Source organism: Ictalurus punctatus, chromosome 1, assembly GCF_001660625.3.
Source record: "Ictalurus punctatus breed USDA103 chromosome 1, Coco_2.0, whole genome shotgun sequence".
In the NCBI taxonomy this organism is placed as follows: Eukaryota; Metazoa; Chordata; class Actinopteri; order Siluriformes; family Ictaluridae; genus Ictalurus; species Ictalurus punctatus.
Window position 1 is genome coordinate 26439068 of NC_030416.2, and position 20501 is coordinate 26459568.

Here is a 20501-nt window from a genome sequence, read left to right on the forward strand (position 1 = left end):
TTAGTGCAGTCTGTGTGTGATTACCAGAGACAGATGTTAATACCAGGTCTGAACAGGGTCTGCGATTGGTCCATAAGAGATTTTCTTTTAATGCCATGATGCTGGTTCGGCTCACAGCTCCCTTATACCTATTTTGAGCCCCGAGTGCTGCAGTGTCCTACTTTGTTAGTTAGTTAGTTACATTTATATAGCGCTTTTCTAGACACTCAAAGTGCTTTATGTAGTAATGGGGGGGGCAGCTAGCGAGTGCGCGAGAACCACACCAGATATTAATGGAGAAGAGAGAGTGATGTAGCCAATTCGGGGATGGAGATTATTAGAAGACCATGATAGAGAAGGGCCAATGGGGGAATTTCCCCAGGACACCGGGGTTATACCCCTACTCTTTTACAGTGTGTCCTTTAAGTGTCCAATAAGTGATCTTTAATGACTACAGAGAGTTAGGACCTCGGTTTAATGTCTCATCCGAAAGACGGTGCTGTTTTTACAGTATATTGTCCCCCATCCCTACTTCATTTTTGAAACCTGTTATAAACGAAAGACAATTCCTTAATTTTCCCCTCTGAATACAGACACGATCAGACCATATACACAAGATGCCGTATTGGACACTCAAGACTTACACATGCTTTCTTACAGAACGGTGAAGAACCTCCAACATGTGATTCCTGTAAAACAAGAAAGACTGTTAAACATATACTAATGGACTGTCCTGCTCTTAATAATACTAGACAAACACTTTTACTCAGAAAATACATATTTAGAAGTCTTCCAAAATGTCTCAGCAAGAAAAAGGGTTTTTATTGAGTATTAAAGTGAAGGGCCTCATATAGATGCTGTTGTTGACACTGCTGAAATGGTGTAAGATTTTATTGTTGTAATGCTGTAAGAATTACTGGAGTGACCTGCTTTACCCACCTTGATAAGGCCATGAAAATAGCTGCCGATGCTGGCATGGCATTAAAAGAACAAGAAATAAATAAATCCTACTTCTTTTTGAATACACTTATGTGAAGTATGTAGCTACCTTTAGGGCCCACCAGTAGAGCCATACTGGGAGACCTCATCCGGTGAGCTGTGGGTGTAACAGTAGCATAAGAAGGACGGGACTGTGCAGAGTGTTAAGTGTAGGGAGGAATAGACAGGTTTGTACTTTACTCCGGATGACGCAGGAACTCATTGTAACTGACGGGGAATATGTGTAATATGATTCGAGTGCTGTGTATGTGACTAGGAGCAGAATGTCAAATTAGTTGCAGTTGATTATTTTTGATAGATGTAGCAGATATACAGTTTATACAATAATTTTATTAACATTTTAGGATTAAGCTAAACCAAGCTATAGTGACCTGGTGTTGTTTTCTCATTTTCTCTCTCTCTCTCTCTTCTCCCCCCATATAGGGCCTCACCTTATCTGGCCATGGGTGACACAGAGCTGGAGCTTTCTCCTTCCCATCTGGAGGCACTACAGAAGAGTCCGTCAGCCTCGTCCACCTCCACTACCTCGTCTCTATCTCTGCCCTCTTCTCCATCCTCTGGCCCACGGCCCCTGACCAGCTCCAGCCCTAGTGCCAGCGAAGGCCTGCCCGCTTCTAGCCCTCCGCTGGATGTCATATCCGAGGGTGTGGGCGAACTTAGTCTGGTTATTGATACAGAAGTAGCCAAGAAAGCCTGCCAGGAGGTGCTGCAAAAGGTGAAGCTCCTCAAAACTGATGGAGAGACAGATCTGCCCACTGCTGAGCCTCACTTGGTGAATGGAACTGAACACACCGAGCCCTTAAATGGGGATGGTACAGGGTCAGGTAAGCCTCCGAAGATCACAGAGGAGGAGGAGGTGCCATCAGCAGCCACAGTGAAGAGCGCGCGACGGCGCCACAAGAACAACTCGTCCAAGCAGTCCTGGCTTCTGCGCCTGTTCGAGTCCAAGCTGTTCGATATTTCCATGGCCATCTCATACCTGTACAATTCGAAAGAGCCCGGTGTGCAGGCCTACATCGGCAATCGGCTCTTCAGTTTCCGAGACGAAGATGTGGACTTCTACCTGCCCCAGCTGCTCAACATGTACATCCACATGGACGAGGACGTGGGTGACGCCATTAAGCCATATGTGGTGCACCGCTGCCGCCAGAGCATCGGCTTCTCGCTGCAGTGTGCGTGGCTGCTCGGCGCGTATTCCTCTGATATGCACATTTCCACGCAGAGGCACTCGCGCGGCACCAAGCTGCGCAGACTTATCCTGTCTGACGAGCTGAAGCCGACCAGTCAGCGGGCTCGACTCCACCACCAGCAGCAGCAGCAGAACCACATCCTTGGCCCAAACGCAAGTGAGCACGGCCTCTCGCCCTCGAAGCGTACTCATCAGCGCTCCAAATCAGATGCCACTGCCAGCATCAGCCTCAGCAGCAACCTGAAAAGGACAGCCAGCAACCCAAAAGTGGAATGCAGTCAGGATGAGGTGAGCAGTCTGAATCCGCGAGTGGGTGACACTGCTGCATGAAATAACTTCGTGTTCAAAGAAGAATTATAATTGTGTGGGTGGGTGGCTGCTCACAGCATCAGTTTTAATGAGTGTGTGGCTATCCAAATGAAGGAATCAGACACACACTAATTGAAAACCGCTTAAAAATGTCACTGCTTTATTAATAGCCTGGCATCCTCAGATGTAGAGGTCAATATGTGACACACTCCTCTCAGTTTTTTAATTATTTAAATTATTTTATTATTATTATTGTTAGTCTTTTTTCTAACATTGATGTTCAAATAGTCGCTTATTTATATTAAGAATTGCTTTTTGGGATATGGAGACAATCGCCTAGATCACGTCATGTATCTAAGAAAAAAATGCAAAGTGTTTGGCGTTACACTAGAAGATCCCTGAAATAGGCGTATTCACACTATTCTCATAATCATTGTCCTCTGTGCTTTATTCTAATAGAATTCAGAATTGAGAATTGAAACTAACATGGCTGATTTTCTTTTCTTTCTGTAATACATCTTGTGGCCTCCCACAGCCATTTTATAATCATCATAATCAGTGGGCATAATCATGATCTTTTTCCTTTCACGTTAAGGTGCTCTATTCTTTTACTTGCCTGTTTGTGTTGCCATAGCAACACTGATTTCACTACTCGCACGTGATCGCAGCTGTGGTGATTTGGATGAGGACTAGGAAAGTGTTACGGAGGTTTGTGCTTTGAGCCTGTGGAGATTTAGAGCCCCACGAATGGACATGTATTGCAGAGATAACAACAAAATTATCCACAGCTTGAGGCATTGTGAAAATCGGATCCTTGTTTAATCTAGTATTTTGATAGCGAATGCAGGAAAAACTAGCAGAACGTCAGGCTTTAGTGTATACTAATCATCAGTCCAGGGGTCTGTACTATGAAGGTAGTTGAACAAACTCCGGAGTACGGGATTAGTTTCGAGTTGACCAAACCAATCCGATCAGGCTTCATTGATACGATGGTTATGGTCATGGTCATGGTTATGAACTGTCAACTTAGGCTTTGATCCTTAAACTTTGATTAGTCCACGAGCTCATGCACATAAAAGCGTGACGTCAGCACCGAACAGCCAATATTGTTCAACATGGAAAAAAGCAACATACTTTCAGTTGAAAAGCAAGAAATTATGATGTGGAAATATGAGAATTTTAAACCTACATTAGCTGCAAAAAGCGACACCGTTGTGACTGCCAAAACTTGAGAACATTACTGCCGGATCATTGCTGATTACTTTTATAGGCTGACAGTGAGAATAATTGGATTGAAAACTAATAACCCCAACATATTTATGTCATTTCATGTAATATAAATGTAAATTGATTTAATTAAATATTTTTTAAAATATATATATCAATTTGTAAATATATTAAGACAGGAATAATGCCACTGCATGTACATATGTACCACTCGCAATGAAGCGCAAAGCAATACATGCAGTTTGCACTACAGTGAGAGCGTGGCTTCGGCCTGTCAGCTTTTTAATGTGTGGCTCCAGAAGAGATCCGAGATGAGATTCTATCCGTGGAAAATCGATATCTTTCATGCAAGTAAGCATCAGAGCAAGCCTGGGGATTTTGTCTATCCCTAAAAACTCTTTCTATGCGAAGTGCTCGTCTTACAGTTTGCTCTGAGATATTGAATTAGTTGCGTCACTTATACTGTATGTCACTTTGCTCACAGCTGATTGGTCCACGTTGGGTTTGAGTTCTCTTACTCAGAACATAACCTGCCCCGGAGGTTAGTCGTGGAGCCATAGTAAAATCTGAACCACTTTCTTGGTACCTAAAACCCAGGGTTGACACAAACTTAACTGAAACTTGCCTGGCTAGTCACTAAACCATTCATGGTACAGGCCTTTGGTGATACCCTGTGCAGGTAAAATTTAGTTACGATTTTAGTGTAAGGAATAGTTATATACAATTTAATAGAGCTCAAGCATTGCTTTGTGCCACTGAAGTGATTCAGAAAATTTCAGGCTTTCAGGTAGAGCGTGATGTTGGTGAACCGCCGCACGGTCGTATTCTTGAATCTGGTTGGTCATAAGGTGTGTATAAATTTCTTATAAAAGAACAGCTCAAAGTAGTTCTGGCAATAACACGAACAATAAGTTAATATTAACGCGTTCTTACTGTATGTAAGACACCGTAGTTTCTGTAGTAACAGTTCATACATAGGGACCTGTACAGCAGATGCTCCACATAATCAAACATGAATAATAAACAGCTTTAAAAAGTAGTGTTGTTTAACAAAGTAAAACCTATCATTTTTGATGAGACATTTATTAAACGTTTACGGAAGGAGTCTCAGTTGTAAGTTCCCCAGCTCAGGAAAGTCTACGCTTCCAGTTTCCTAGTAAAATGGCAGGCTATGTTTTGAGAGAGAGAGAGAGTGCTCATTGCAGCTGTAACATAGGTGAGAACATGAACCAACTTGTCTCAGATGTTCCACAGTATTAAATCTTACTACTAACTGTTAATATGCATGATGTGCCGTTTATTACATCATTAAACATTGTAATAATTAGTTTTCTACCAAATCACTGTTGTATAAGTAGAATAAAACATGACGGACCGTGCTGTTGTATGAAAATAATGCACTTCATGGGTGGCGCTTGTGCACCTGCCAGATCACACGCCCCTGACGTGCGTTACCTTCGTATGACCGCACGGTCTGTTGTGTGTTATTCCTTACATAATGACCAGATTCACTTCTCTGCCACAAGATATTTTCATTTGCACTGCAGTTTGATCCTGGTTTGTTTCGGAGCAGCAACAGCCACTGTCACGGTTTTGCTTTACCAAACACACTCTGGCTCCACCTGCCTTTGCTGTAAGCTTGCTTATGATTGGCTAAATAGTCTGCTATTCAGAAAGTTCAAGCCCTAATCTAAGTCAGAAGTCAGTGAGCCAGGCGTTGGGTGCAGGATGAGCGAGAGATCTCATGTAGGAGCATTATCAGAAGAGACAAACACAGCACGGCTGTGGCAGCATGTCGACCACAAATGTCCAGGCTGATGGCGGCTCCATGAGCAGAGATTACCGTCTAATCTAGAGGAGTTTGGACTCGTCTCTTTGTCTCTGATGGATCACAGCCGCAGCCTAAGCAATGAGACCCATGCTTTTTTGTAAACAAGCTGAAAGCAACACTCGGCAAAAAAAGCCTTCTCTGTAATTTTGTGCTCATTTGGGTCTCAGCATTTTTTCCATCCTGTGTTGGACAGCTCACGGCCAGTATCATGTGAAGGATCAGATGATCAGTTTGTGTGTTCTTAGGATAATATATCCTGGACCTTTAGTAATGTGTCAGCTTTGTTCTTTCCACTTCAGGGTTTGTTTGTTTTTGTTCTGTTTGTTTTTTTCCATTCTCATTTTCAATGCACAATTTCATAAAGTCCGGGCTGATCGATTAGTTCTCCACTTTCCTGATTGGCTGAGAAGTGATAAGGATTCTGGTTATTGCAATAAGTGTCATGGCAACATTAAAACACTTAAAAAGTCATTTTCCCACAATGTACAGAGACTTTCATAACTATTAGTACTATTTATCATTTCAAAGTGTTATACCTTAGTCCACTGTGTAAAATGACTATTTGGTATGATAAGAGAATAGTGATGAATGAGAGGCTAATGTAAATAAAAAAAACCCTTATCATATGTCTGGAAAGTCAGATTGCCTTTAACTAGAGGGAATTTTGTTTGTCGTGAGCTTTTCTCTTGTTTTATTAGTCGAAACTTATTTTTTCAAAAGCGTTACAATTTTATTACACTTCAGTCTTATTCAAAAGGAAGCAGTGGTGATTCAACTGTGTTGGCGCAGAACGTGACCTACAGAGCAGTCTGCTGAAACTGTTTTTTGTTTTTTTGTGGTGGCTGCAAATAATTTTTTGTTTTAAAAAGTAGGTTTTTCTCTTGGGTTGCATTTCCATGTAATTGGTAGTGCAGTGAGTTAGCTTTGAAATTCTGCTGTTCATTCAAGAAAAAAAAAGGCAGATGTTTTGTTTTTATTTTAATGGTATGCCTTTGTAAATGAACTGCAGCTGTGGGAGCACATCTGTTCAGTGGCAGACAGAAAGAGAGGTTAAGATATGGGTGCTGTGTTCATTTATCCTAAGCACTGGCTGAAAAAACAGAAACGTGTGGCCCAGACGCTTTCAGACTTGTTGGGCCATGGACATATCCATCATGTTGTATCTTTAAACATAACTGTGAGCTTTGTTTTGTTTGTTTTTTTTTGTTTTGTTTTGTCTTGCTCTTACCCCCTCCACCACTCCCCCGCTCTTGAACCGTAACCCCTCCTCCTTTTCCCAGGACATGAGCTCCAGCTCCGACAGTCTTGAGTTAGAGGCTGGTACCGTAAGTCAACCACTGTCTAATAGCATCTTTATCTGTACATTGTGGGATGATGGTTGTTTTCTGTTTGCAGTTGGGGTTGGACTCCCAGATTCCTTCATGTGTGCCTTTTTAAAATTTGCAAGCATGCCATCCTGAGATCATTGTATTATTAAGACAATTTATTTTGTTGTATTTTTGTACAAGCAGGACATTTGTCCAGTGAGACTTGTGATTATGGCTATGAGTTGACATGCTTGTAAATGCAGCTTTTGTCTTTTTTTTTTTCCCCTGTTATGTGACCCATTGTTTTAAGTAATGGGACAGTTAAAGAAGGGTTTCTCTTTTCTGGTGAAAGTTTGTCCTCTATAAAAGGCCAAGTTTGCTGATTATTGAACAAATATCATTTAAGGAGCATTAAGGCCTTTTCACACCGAACACGGGGCAAGTACATTTTACAAAAGTGAAAAATTATTAGTTTATTACATTATTTAATTATCTATCTAATAGAGGTCAACCGATTGATCAGCTTTGCCAATTATTCAGCACTGATAACCAATTGCTGGAACTGTCGGTTATCTGCGAAATCCACACTGATAGTTTTTTTTTTCCGGTTGCATCCATTGCGGATGAGAAGGGTCCGCGGTTATTATACGGTAGGAGAGCGGTCTCTAGAGGCAAAAAAAAAAAAAAACTATTACTGACCACTTTTGTTGTGTTATTTGAGCTGCATTTTTATTTTATTTATTTTTATTATTTTTTATTTGAATTTTTTTTAGTGATGCACAAAAAGGGAAATTTTGGGCTGAAACCGAAAATTCAGGATGCACTTGGCCGAAAACGAAGAATTTTTTTTTTTTTTTTTTTAAACAATTTAAAAAAAATTTTTTTTTTGTATAATTATAATATTAGACTTTTTAATTCATTTCATGAATTTAATGAATCTGAATTGAAAAACTATAAACCAATAAAGTTATCACACTTTTATTGAAATTAACACACAAAAACAATATTAAATATTATTCTTCATTCAGGATTTTTTTTTTATCCAATTATTCGAATAGTGTAACCTTAACTATTCTGTATGCTATTCTGTAACTATTCTATATGCAAAACAGCAGTCAAGTAATGAACTTAGCAGCTCTAAGCAAGCATCTTGCAAATACAAAATTTTAATGAAAACAACAGGCAGGACACAGAATGGCAGAGGGCCACTATTCTGTTGTTGTTGTTATTGTTTTGCTGTACACTGCAGATTGAATGGGACGTCATGTTTTCACACAGAATTTCTGCTGAACAAACACTGCAGATGGCAAATTTGATGTCCTTATCAGAAATTTTGAAGTATTTCCAAACCACTGACATGATCGCCCTTAGCACCGTGATAACCGTCGGCTAGATCGCGAGTGAAATCTGAGCACTAAGGGGAGCGGCGGGGTGACATATTTTCAGCTCATATATTTTTTTTCCTCTTTCAGCCAAAACCCCGAAAAAATCATTTTCAGCCAAAAATTTTCGGCGGCCAAAATTTCGGTGCATCCCTAATTTTTTTTTTATTTTTTTGATTTTTTATTTTTTATTTTTTTGATTTTGTATATCTATTTTTATTTATTTGGATCAGTTTAGATGTATATCCTTTTAACTACTTAAATATTTATTATTTGTTAAGATGTATGAATTTTTATATATTTATTTCATTTTAAAAAGTACAGTCCATTTTCATGGTTCAGTCAGTCTGTTTAATTTAGTAGTAAAGTTCATCAGTTTTTTTACTTTGAGTGTTATGTTTTCAGTCAATATTTGTTTTAAAAACTATTGGTTGATTTTAATCGTTTATCGACAGGTACCGCCCGACTTAGTTATCAGTTATCGGTCGACCTCCACTATCCATCTGTCAGCTGCTGTGAAGTTTATCCTTATCCTAAACGAAGCACTTGAAAAAGGAAAGATGGCAGTTCTGGGTTCATCCAATCCTAAACAAGGCGGCAGCGTCTGCTCATACCGGAGCTCGGACGGCAGGTTCAAAAACCTACTGATTATTTTAGCACCGACCCTAAAAAATCGCATAAATGAGATCCAGGAGACGATGAACGCTGAGCAGTGTTTGGCTGTATGCTTGTAAATAAATTAAATAGAATTAATAGGAGCTTAAATGTAAATCCATAAAACCTCACAACCTGTCAATACGCATTTTTGTAGTCACTATTTGGCATTCCACTCTTTGAGCTCTGCCACAAGTCATCATGTATCATCTGTGTTGTCTGGTTAATATCATGACCAGTCTGTCATGCGAATACGAAGTCTTTTCTCGGGTTTCACCAACATGAAGTCAGCACAGACAAAAACCAGATGCATCAGTGTCACCCTAGATGTGCAGGCATTTATAGAAATATTTTTATTAAAATCACGTCATGACCTTTTTCTTGGTGCGTGTGTTTGGTGTGCACAGGCCTTTAGTCTAGACGAAGTCCATAATTGAATGTTTGCTCCCGTAACCATAAAGTCAGTTTGCTTTCCTCAGGCACTTCAGCTGGAAATAGTCATAATACAGTCCAATGCCAAACCCATAACTGTGGGAATAATGTCTTCCTAAAGTGCTGGGTCTGAAACAGAGTCTTTCTTTTTCTTTATCTCAACTGTTTGTTTGTTTTTTTGTTTCGTTTTGTTTTTTTGGGTGATCCTCTGTATCTGGTAACTTGGCATTTATTTCCTTATGGATTTTGCATAGAATGCTTCTTTGAATAGATCTGCCTACATTTAATGAGTTGTTTGTGGGGTTCTCTAGGTAAATACCTCTGCTTCTCTTGTTATTCAAACAGCAAATTACTTCTATAAAGCTATTACTGTGAGATATTGTCTGTTATTATGGTAAATGAATCACCATGCAATCATCAACACACTATTGTTCTTTATAACTTGGTTAAGTGGGACGCACCTGCCTTTATTTGTTTAAGCGTTTGTTAAAAAGTGATTTCACCCTCTAGGCAAATGATTTGTGGTTAGGTACAGCCTCTTGCACATGGTACTCAAATTTATACCATGTCTCCATAGTAAGTAAGTAATTGTAGATAACACATATGGAGGAGTTTGACGAGTCTTTCTCCACACATGCCGCTGTGGAATGGCTCATTCTTCGTCTCAGTAATGCTCTCATTCAGGTTGTTAGTTCATGTCACACTTGTACCACCCTTTGGTCAGCTGTTGCTAAAAAGCACTCTTGTGCCTGTTTTTTTTCCCCCTTCATTTGTTTATGCCTTCATACTTTGCTTTGATTTCACAATGATCATTTCATGCATGTACAGTTTGGCCTTCTACACATTTTTGTTTTGTAGTAATTGCAGTCTCAGTTGTCACTGTTACCAGTAACTGTCGCTGCTTGTAGAACTTGGTCTGATGGTGTATTTGTGAAATGTGTGTGCTCAAATTTCAGTCTTTCTGTTTGCTCTCTCCTCTTTCCTGACATGTTTTTGGCGTTCTGCTGTCCTCTTGTCAGCCTGTACGTCTGACTCCTCAGCGTGAGTTCATTAAGTCTCTGATGGGCATTGGGAAAAGACTGGCCACTCTGCCCACCAAGGAGCAGAAGACACAGAGACTCATCTCTGAGCTCTCACTGCTTAACCACAAACTGCCAGCACGTGTGTGGCTGCCCACTGCGGCGTTCGACCACCACGTGGTGCGAGTTCCTCACACACAGGCTGTCGTACTCAACTCAAAAGACAAGGTGACCATTACTTAAAAATAGTTCAAGTAATCTACACGAGTGCTAAAAATGTAGCCGTTTTTAATTTTTAATTTTCCGCCGTTTTCAGGCACCCTACCTAATCTACGTTGAAGTTCTGGAGTGTGAGAACTTTGAGACGTCCAGTGTACCGGTGAGGATTCCAGAAACACGAATCCGCAGCACACGGTCCGTGGAGAATCTCCCAGACTGCGGTATCACAGCCGAGCAGCGTGCCAGCAGCTTCTCTACCGTTCCCAACTATGACAACGATGATGAGGCCTGGTCTGTGGATGATATTGGAGAGCTCCAGGTTGAGGTACAATGACACAGCTGCTCTGATTTTTTTTTTTTTTATCAACAAATAGTTTCTTTTGTCCTTCTGTAAATGAATCTATCCCTCGTTCCTCTTTAGCTGCCTGAGATCCACACTAACAGCTGTGACAACATCTCCCAGTTCTCCGTCGATAGCATCACCAGCCAGGAAAGCAAAGAGCCGATTTTTATTGCTGCTGGAGATATCAGGTACACCTCGATACATTTAGTTAGACTTGCAATAACATCTATGGATCTTTTCACGTATGCAGCGTTTGAATCAATACCCGGGGCCTCATTTATCAACCGTCTGTGTGCATAGTTTTGTGTATAGACCATGTGTGCACGTTTTTATATGCACTGAGTTAGTACATGCGTATATTTCTGCACACTCCTGACCATTGTTCTGCAAGAACCCCTTGTGGTAGAAAAGTGTAATAGCAGGTAAACTGAGTATGCAGAGCTTCTATACCATGTACTTTCTATTATATCAGCATAATTGAGAAAGCAGTTACTAATCCAGTGCCCACAAGATGCAGACAGGTTAAACAGATGGGATGTGAACTAAAATCATATGAAAGGAACATTTAAAAAATCAATTGGGATTATGCCTTGTTTGAAGATTTGGGTCATGCAGCTTTGTGGAGGGAATGTGTTTTCAGCACCACTGGAAACGCCACGCTGAGAGTGAGGAGTCGATCGTTGGTTGATTCTGTTTGAACAGTGTGGTTTTAGTTTATGTGTATCCTAGTGCTTTTAGCCACGAGTACGTTTCAAAGAGAAAATTGGAGATGGTACTGGCATTTCCCAACCAACTACCAGTTGAATAATGTCTTACCTTCATTCATATCTGTCGCACTGTAATTCATTACATTTCCTAAATCAGCAGCAGAAAAGGGCATTAAAATGGCAAATATTCATGCCATCATGGAGTTTGTAAAAGTACCTGGGGAATTTAATGCACGCACATACTTATTTGCATTTATTTCTTTATTTATTAGACAAAATACTTGTAAAAGTGCCAAGTAAACCATTTTTGCTTTACTTTATGTGACAGTATGTTTACATCTTTATCGGTGAAGTTCATTTTCTTCGACCTTTTGCCATGTTCTGACTCAAACCACACCGCGAGGAGGCTGCTGTGTTTTTACAGGGAAGTTGTTTACCATATATGGTGATTTGAGGGCGTTTCTTTATGCAAATGAGTGTGGCAGTGCACGGGACATCCATTTAGAATGTTGGGATTTATCAATGGCCATTGCTTACAACTACTTTTCCACGTGTAGTAAAAACTCCTTGTCTTGTGTGCACATGATATGGGTGGGTGTTGTGTACAAATGTACTACTTGTTTTACACACGCTTTGATAAATGAGACCCGTGGTGTTTACCCTTCAGGTGCGGTCCATTTGGGCAGGTGAGAAAAATCGGGTGCGGACCAAACCGTTCCAAAACGCTTCCAAGTGAACTGTAGCTACCATTTGATTACACCGAGAAAGCGATTTGAACCTTTATTATGGGTCATTGGCGACAGTCACTGTAGATCGTTCAAGCTGATAAACTGAGCTGCTAGGATCAAATGGAGCCACAGGACAGAGCTGTAGTGCTGTAGAAATGTGTACTTTTTTTCTGTAATCAACAAAAAAGAGAAAATGAATGCTGGATGTGATGCACAAAAATGTTTTAAATGAGTTATTTAACTAATCAGCAAATCTTTTATTTAGTGCCAGTTCTGTGTTCTCCGTGCTCAGGGTGATTTCATCATTTTGCCGTGCACCTATAGAGAGTTTGCTTATCTTTCTGATTTCATTTTGTTTAACCCTTAAACACGTACCTCGGGTTGTTAGTGACCCAGGACGTCATCCAGTACTCTCCGCCCCGTTAATTTTTTCACATTACACCTCCACCTTCTTAGTATTCCTCAATCCATCAACAATTTCACTATATATATATATATATATATATATATATATATATATATATATATATATATATATATATATATATATATATATATAATATAAATTGTCAAATAAAATCTGTTTTATAATTGATTATTTGTGAAAAGTTTATAGGGTTGCTACTGGCCTGAGATATGTAATAGTGTAAGTGTATTTTTCTGCACAGCAATATTGAATTTCTCACAGCTCAATAAGTGCAGTTCACTTTTATTCCTCAAGGTGGGAATGTTTGGTAAACAATGACGATGTAATGCGTCAATCATAATGACCCCAGACATAAAAGAAACGTTACAGAACTTGACATGGCTTAGCGATTTACTGCAGAACAAGTTTCTAATAAAATAGTGTCATTTGATGGTGGATCTGATGATGAAACTGTCAGCGAACAAACTATTGATACTGATGATTATGAGCACGGTAGTAACCTATTGAGAGTAACATATCCAATGATCCGGATCCCGAGTCTGAGCCAGATGCTGAATTTACTGGGGTGAAGCGCAGAAGGTGCCACATTTGCCACATCATATATTATTACTTGATAGTATTGTTTTTAGCCATGAAAATGATTTATGAAAATATTAAATTTTGTTATGGTGACTGAAACGATTAAATAAAAATGCTAAAATACTTTCAGTATTTTAGCGCATGAATTAAAAGTGCGTAATTTTAACGGTGTATTTTTTTTTTTTTTTTTTTTTTTTTTTTTTTTTTTTTTTTGCATTTGTTTAATGACAAATAAAATTTCAAAATATAAAGAAATATGCTGTATATGCTTATTATTTTGTAATTTTTATATTAGGACCGTTTTATACTATTGGGGCAGTTGAGAGATCCAGCCGCATTGAGATTAACTCTGGGTCGCTAACGACCCAATTATGTAATAATGATTGGCGAAACGTGTATGCATTTAAGGGTTAATTACATGCAATGTGATTAAACCAAACCAAATAGCTAGTACATTGTTTTGGACTGGGTAAACGGGTTAATTGGTTTGTGAGTAAGATTTTAAATTTGGGTCATTGTCTGTCTCCTAATTTGGGTATATGTGCATTTATATAGGCGACGCCTCTCTGAGCAGCTTGCCCATACACCAACCACATTTAAGAAGGATCCAGAGGATCCCTCAGCAGTGGCCTTAAAAGAGCCCTGGCAGGAGAAGGTTAGGTAAGTAGAGAAAATCACTTTACACTGTGTTTGTTTTTGTTTTTTTCTTTTCACTTTTTATTGTTTTTATTTTTTATTACACCAATTATTTGAAATGACTTGTTGATCTTTTTTTTTTTTTTTTTTTTTTTTTCTCTCTCCTACTGTTAAACAGACGAATCCGGGAGGGCTCTCCATACGGGCATCTGCCTAACTGGCGTCTCCTCTCAGTCATAGTGAAATGTGGTGATGATCTAAGACAGGAGCTCCTTGCCTTCCAAGTGTTGAAGCAACTACAGGTTTTTATCCTGCTTTTTTATTTATTTATTTATTTATTTTAAGGACATTCAGCTATGATTTTCAGTGTTTTTCAGAATATGATCTTTGCAGCTTTATTAGTATGTTAGTACAATTAAGCCAAGTTCACATTACACGACTTGCTGTCTTGTAATCGGGAGTTGTGAAGTCGTTGTGGTGTTCACACTTCGTGATTGCTCGGTGACAGGGGGTCTCACACACTACATGATCTGACAATGACACTGTCACCCGACGACTCTGTCTGGTGTTGGATAGAGACATGTTTTGTCACGAAAACACACGCAAGAAGTGGCATGGACATATGATGCGAAAACCACGCTGAAACAGAAGTTGTTTATTTGAAGATGGACGTAGGAGAGAAACGAGCAGTGCGAGCTGTTTGCATGATGCTTTGTGCTGAAGAAAAGACAAAGAAAGGGCAGCAGGGATTGTGTTAAAATGTTGTATTGCTTCTCCCCTTTATGATTCTTCCATAGGTTTTGCAGTTTCCCTTCCTCATGGTGACCTTACCCCATGCCTTGCTCTCTCAGCGATGTGTTGTTGAGTACTTCACACATACCGATCGGCAAGCGCCAATTGCTGGCCAATTTGCTTCCGATCAAAGGGTTTTTGTCGGCGAGCTCTGTGACTTGCAAGTCGGGCTTCAAACCGTGTAGAGTGAATTAGGCTTTAGTTGACATTAAATAGATTTATATTTTGTCATTTACACCTCAAGGCTGATAAACTTGTTTATTTGTTAATCATCATCTCCAATTTCTGTGGTTATAGGCGATCTGGGAGCAGGAGCGTGTGCCTCTGTGGATTAAGCCCTATAAGATCCTGGTCATCTCCTCGGACAGTGGCATGATTGAGCCAGTGGTCAATGCTGTCTCCATTCATCAAGTGAAGAAGCAGAGTCAGCTCTCACTGCTCGACTACTTCTTGCAGGAACATGGCAACTACACTACAGAGGCCTTCCTCACGGCACAGCGCAACTTTGTACAGAGTTGTGCAGGATACTGTCTCATCTGCTACCTGCTGCAGGTTAAGGACAGGTGAGTCAAGCACTCTCCATTCCATTATTAGGAGTGACAGGAATTAAAGTAAAAATAAATAAATTTAATATTTTGGTCAAAGTAAAGTAGGAGATTTGAGTAGGAGTTTATTGCAGACCAATGCAGTCATTTTATCACATTGTGGAATAAGCCGTGTAATATAAAACCGCACGTTAGTGAACACATTCTGTGTCCTGGTGAGCAGCCTCTGCAATATTTTAACAAGTTCAAATCAAAACAAGAGAATAAAAAGTCAGACTTGTTCATTACAGCACCTGAAACATGCTTTCTAATGCACAAATGATAATGAATCAGTTTTAGCGGCCGTTTAGATAGAGATTACCTCATATCTTGTATGGTACATCATTTTATAATAAGACTTACAGTTATTGCCCTACTTTTTGCGAGGAAATAATAATAAAAAAAAAATCCAGGGTTCATTATAGCAATTGATGGAACCTAAAATGAAGAAAACTAAAGTGTGTCAAGAAAATAAATGAGCATATGTGAATCAGAAATGTATTTAATTTTTTTTTTTTTTTACAGATAATGTGTATAAACAACAGAAAGAATCTCTCTCTCTCTCTCTCACTCACACACACACACACACACACACACACACACACACACACACACACACACATACACAAATATTGGTCAAATCCCTTTTAGTTTCTTTGTCTAAATAAACGTAGAAATGTAAGGAGGAGAATTATTAGGAATGACAGTTTTGTTCTTTAGAACTTTATTTTTTACTTCAATATGTAATCGCTCCTGTAAACATCTTCATTAGACAACAAAAACATATATATTTGTAATTGTATGCGGTTATTAATATTAACACGCACATTAATATTATTAACTTGTAAGAATTATATTAAAATGAATAGGTTCAAATCCTGAAGATGTCACAGCCATCCGTGACCGGGACTCCATGAGCACTAAATTAGCCATACTGTATGGGTGGGAGGGGTGGTATTCTCTCTCTCTCTCTCTCTCTCTCTCTCTCTCTCTCTCTCTCTCTCTCTCTCATATTCATATATATCTATATCGGTCACAGAGACATTAGCCAATCATGGGTGTCTGAGCTCATGCATGCAGGGGGCAGTTAGCACTTTCCTCAGAGTGAGTTACACTGCACCATGACTCAGCATGAGCTACAGTTTGAAAAAATGTGGTTGGCTGAATTCACGTGTCTCGGAGGAAGCACGTGAGCGCTTTCACCCTTCGAGGTTGGTACTGGTGGATGGGAATTGGCATTAAATTTTGGTGTGGTTTGTTTTTTTGTTTGTTTGTTTTTTTTAAACCCTAATATTAACACAAAGTAAGTATAAAATGTATTTCTAGGCAGAGTACATTTATGGCACGTTGCTGTCTTAAAAAGCAAGTGGAATTTCATTCTTAAATGTTGATCCTACTCATGGCTGATGTTTAATGTAAGTCCCAGGACGTACTCTAAAGTGTGAGAAATTTGTCATGTTTTCAGCATGATTCTTATGAGTAATTCTGAGAGGCCTGATGAACACAAACACTGCATGTACGCAGTTGCTGAGTTAGGATTGCAAAAGTGAAATATTCAATAATTATCTATTACTTTTGTTTGCGTGGCAGTGGGACGATTTATCAAACCAGTCACTGACACGAAGTCTTCAGCACTACTCTGATGTGAATAGTTTTCCATGGGGACGTCACAGAAATTTGTGTTTCACAGAAGTACTTGCCGATATTAGTCCTGTCCGAATCTGCCAAGTCTGTGTTTTTCTCACACAACCTCTGTAAAAATTCCAGAGCGAATTACCTGCTGCTAACCATGTGATCCTCTGAGAAATATAATCCCGTCCGAATGCGAATGTCTGCTGATATTTTTCCCCACAGCGTTTTTCCTTGTGTGTTTTGGCCAACATGATCTACCATAGAAGCTCTTACACACATTTACATGTTTTGCTGTGTGCAGTTCAGTATGGATGTAAATGTTTTTACCACCTGGTGCATAAATAAATAAATAAATAAATCAATCAACAAGAAGAGCCAAATCACGTAAATCAGTGTCGGGTGATTCCTCATCTTCATTTCTGCACTCAATTATATAATGTTTAATTATACAAGTAATCACGTCTTTATTTCGCCGGGTTTGTTATAAGCAGCCAGTTCTATAAAATATGTGAAGTTTATTTTAGTAAGTTTTTTTTTGTTTGTTTGGGTTTTTTTTTAAATAACTAATTTTAATACATTTAAATTAAATCAATAAGTTAAGAAATTTTACTTTTGAAATATAAAAGTACTTATGCACACATCCAGAGCATGCAGATCTTCTGCAATGGCCAGATGTATAAAACAGACACTCCCACCTCAGTAATAAACACGTTAGTCCCGTCTGAATCGGTACATGGAATCACAGATGTCGGTTGATGAGATTTGTAACTCGGACTACGTTTAGAAAACTAGTCGCGTCCGTACAATGCTTTTGAGAAAGATTTATATAAAGAAACTGTGCATGTTTCAGCCTTCTGTGACCACACAAGAGAAATATTACAATTATTAATGAAACACATACTGTGCAGTTTGTGTACAAGTGGGTTATTATGATTAATAATAGTCTCTTTATAATGTACAGTGCTTGTTGGAGGTTGTGTTTTTATAATCTTCTGCTTTGCAGGCACAACGGAAACATTCTGCTCGACTCCGAGGGTCATATTATTCACATCGACTTTGGCTTCATTTTGTCAAGCTCTCCGAGAAACCTCGGCTTTGAAACTTCTGCCTTCAAACTGACCAATGAGTTTGTAGATGTAAGGACACTTTATTTATTTATTTATTTATTTGTTTGTTTATTTATTTATTTATTTATTTATTACTGGCATGGAAGGAAATATTTTGAAAGGTATGAAGACTACCACACAAGCTTTTTGTTCAGATTTGTAAACCGTGGTTATCTTTTAGGTCATGGGTGGGCAGGATGGAGACATGTTCAACTATTACAAGATGCTCATGCTTCAGGGTCTCATCGCTGCACGCAAGCATATGGAGAAAGTCATCCAGATAGTGGAGATTATGCAGCAAGGTAGTGTCTTATCCCTAAGCAGTGCTATACGAGCTTCTGGAGTTTGTTTTCCTAAGGGACATTTTAGTAGCATTTATTTCTTTTGATTAGCATGACCAAATTCTTCTCTAGTAACTCACGCTTGGTGTTTGTGATTGCTCTGCAGGTTCCCAGCTGCCCTGCTTTCACGGCTCCAGCACCATCCGTAACCTGAAGGAGCGATTTCACATGAGCCTGACTGAGGAGCAGCTGCAGGTGTTGGTGGAGCAGATGGTAGACGGCTCCATGCGCTCCATCACCACCAAGCTATACGACGGCTTCCAGTACCTCACCAACGGCATCATGTGAATTTGGCGTGAGAACGGACAGTTATGACTGGGGGGAAAAAGCTGTACCACTTTCAGAGGCCACTCCCAAGCCCTTTTGCAACCTTTCTGTTTTCAACATCCTAGCGTGTTTCTACACCAAGACTGAGTTTTTGATCAAGGATTTTATACCCTCTCAAGAGGTCTCAGCTGTGAAGTTTTGCTTTGTCTTTTTTTTTTTTTTCCCTCCCCTCAAAGCCTTCCCTCAGTTTCTTATTCCTTTTCTCATATTGTCTTGTTTCTCCTGGGATCTGGGATATCTTTTTGGAATCTGCTCTTATCTACTATCCTAGTGCCTCCTTTGACTGTGCTCAGACTCAAACTGCTTTTGTCTCATAAATGTGCTGTGTATTTACCGTCTTATATTCTCAAGTTCTCCTGCAGAGTTTGGTTTGGGTATCACTAATCATTTCTATTTTTAGTAAACAACCTACAGCTTTCATGCCTACACACAATGCAATCCCCGCTGAGACAACTCGGCAGTGCACAGAGTCCCTTGTTGAGTAATGCACATTGTGTAATATGAGGGGAAAGGCGTAAACGGCACACAGTCATCAGTGGGTTTTGTCTGATCAGTGTTATTTTAGCTGCAGTTTGAAAGAAGCAAACACTTCTTTCAAATCCAAATGTAAATGTTAACTAGTTGCTGCTGGTTGAGAGACTCTTTAAAAATTGGCCTCTCAAAGAGGCACTAATTGTTTCATTAAAGCCTTTTAATTGGCTTTATTTGACCTTTAAAACACACCTGCTGTCCGACTCGTCAGTTCCCAGATGGCCATTATACGTTCAGCTTCATAAAGGAAAAAACCCACTAATGCTATAAAACATGTGTGGGTTATGATCCTCAACATCTAATGACATTTGAATTAAAGAGAAGAGATTAACTAAAAGTCAGACTCTAACCTTTGTAAGTATTAAAGTGTGCTATGACAGAGTGAGAGTCAAAACACTATTTATTGCTTATTTACAATTGCTTACTTGCATTCTCATGTACAACATGGATGGCTGACTCTTTTTCTTATTTCATTTCAGTTTTTTAGCAGAAAGATGATTCCTTTGTGTGTACAATTGTACATAATATAAATTTTAAACTTCAGAAATGTACATGGACTCTTTTTTTCTTATCAGAATGATGGGGAGTTGTGCTGAAATGGGTAACATGGCCACTGAGCAGCTAAGTTACTTGACAGGAGAGATTCATGAGATGTCGCTAATCAGGGTGAGATTGACCCTTGTGTACATTGAAAAGATGATAAGAAAAACAAAAACCTCCAAATAAATGGAAGAAACCAGTACATTATTAATGTTTAATTTCAGGTTATTAAATGCCACTACATGCATTCATGTAAAAGACATTATCATTATCATCATTATAATTATTATTATTATAATTATTATTATTATAATTATTATTAGAAGAAGAAGAATGAAGAAAGAGACATGACTTGAGCGTTCCATTAACAAGACCAGTTCCTCCTTTTTGTAGAACCAGTTTTAATTTTTTTTTTTTTTAGTGGAAGCCTATTTTTTGTGAATTATTTGAACCTGTTTGATTAAGCCATTTAGAGGAGTCTATTCATCTGTCTTCACATTTTATACTTCTTTGTTTCTATGGTTTTCACTTCCTTTCTAACTTGTTTGACGGACCATTTCTCATGATCATGTGAACGAACTCCCCTAACTTGTGAATGTTACTTTGTATAATAAATTAAATGTATCCGTTTCATGTCATGAGCGTTCGTGTGGTCTCCTGTAGTGCTTTCATAGTGTCGAC

At 39.1% G+C, this 20501-nt stretch overlaps 1 protein-coding gene across 2 annotated transcripts in view; it reads left to right on the plus strand.

Moving 5' to 3' along the window:
• Positions 1-20453, plus strand: part of pi4kb (phosphatidylinositol 4-kinase, catalytic, beta) — a 25608-nt gene extending 5155 nt beyond the window's left edge. Inside the window, exons 2-12 of one of the 2 annotated variants that reach the window (XM_017478468.3) lie at positions 1402-2455; positions 6815-6859; positions 10329-10556; positions 10645-10872; positions 10969-11078; positions 13887-13991; positions 14146-14269; positions 15057-15322; positions 17979-18111; positions 18263-18383; positions 18529-20453. In XM_017478468.3, the coding sequence (XP_017333957.1) occupies positions 1421-2455; positions 6815-6859; positions 10329-10556; positions 10645-10872; positions 10969-11078; positions 13887-13991; positions 14146-14269; positions 15057-15322; positions 17979-18111; positions 18263-18383; positions 18529-18710 (2577 nt within the window). In that variant the 5' untranslated portion in view covers positions 1402-1420 and the 3' untranslated portion in view covers positions 18711-20453. The remainder of the gene's footprint in view (positions 1-1401; positions 2456-6814; positions 6860-10328; positions 10557-10644; positions 10873-10968; positions 11079-13886; positions 13992-14145; positions 14270-15056; positions 15323-17978; positions 18112-18262; positions 18384-18528) is intronic. The other variant, XM_017478476.3, reaches the window with a different exon arrangement.
• The last annotated feature ends 48 nt before the right edge of the window (positions 20454-20501 follow it).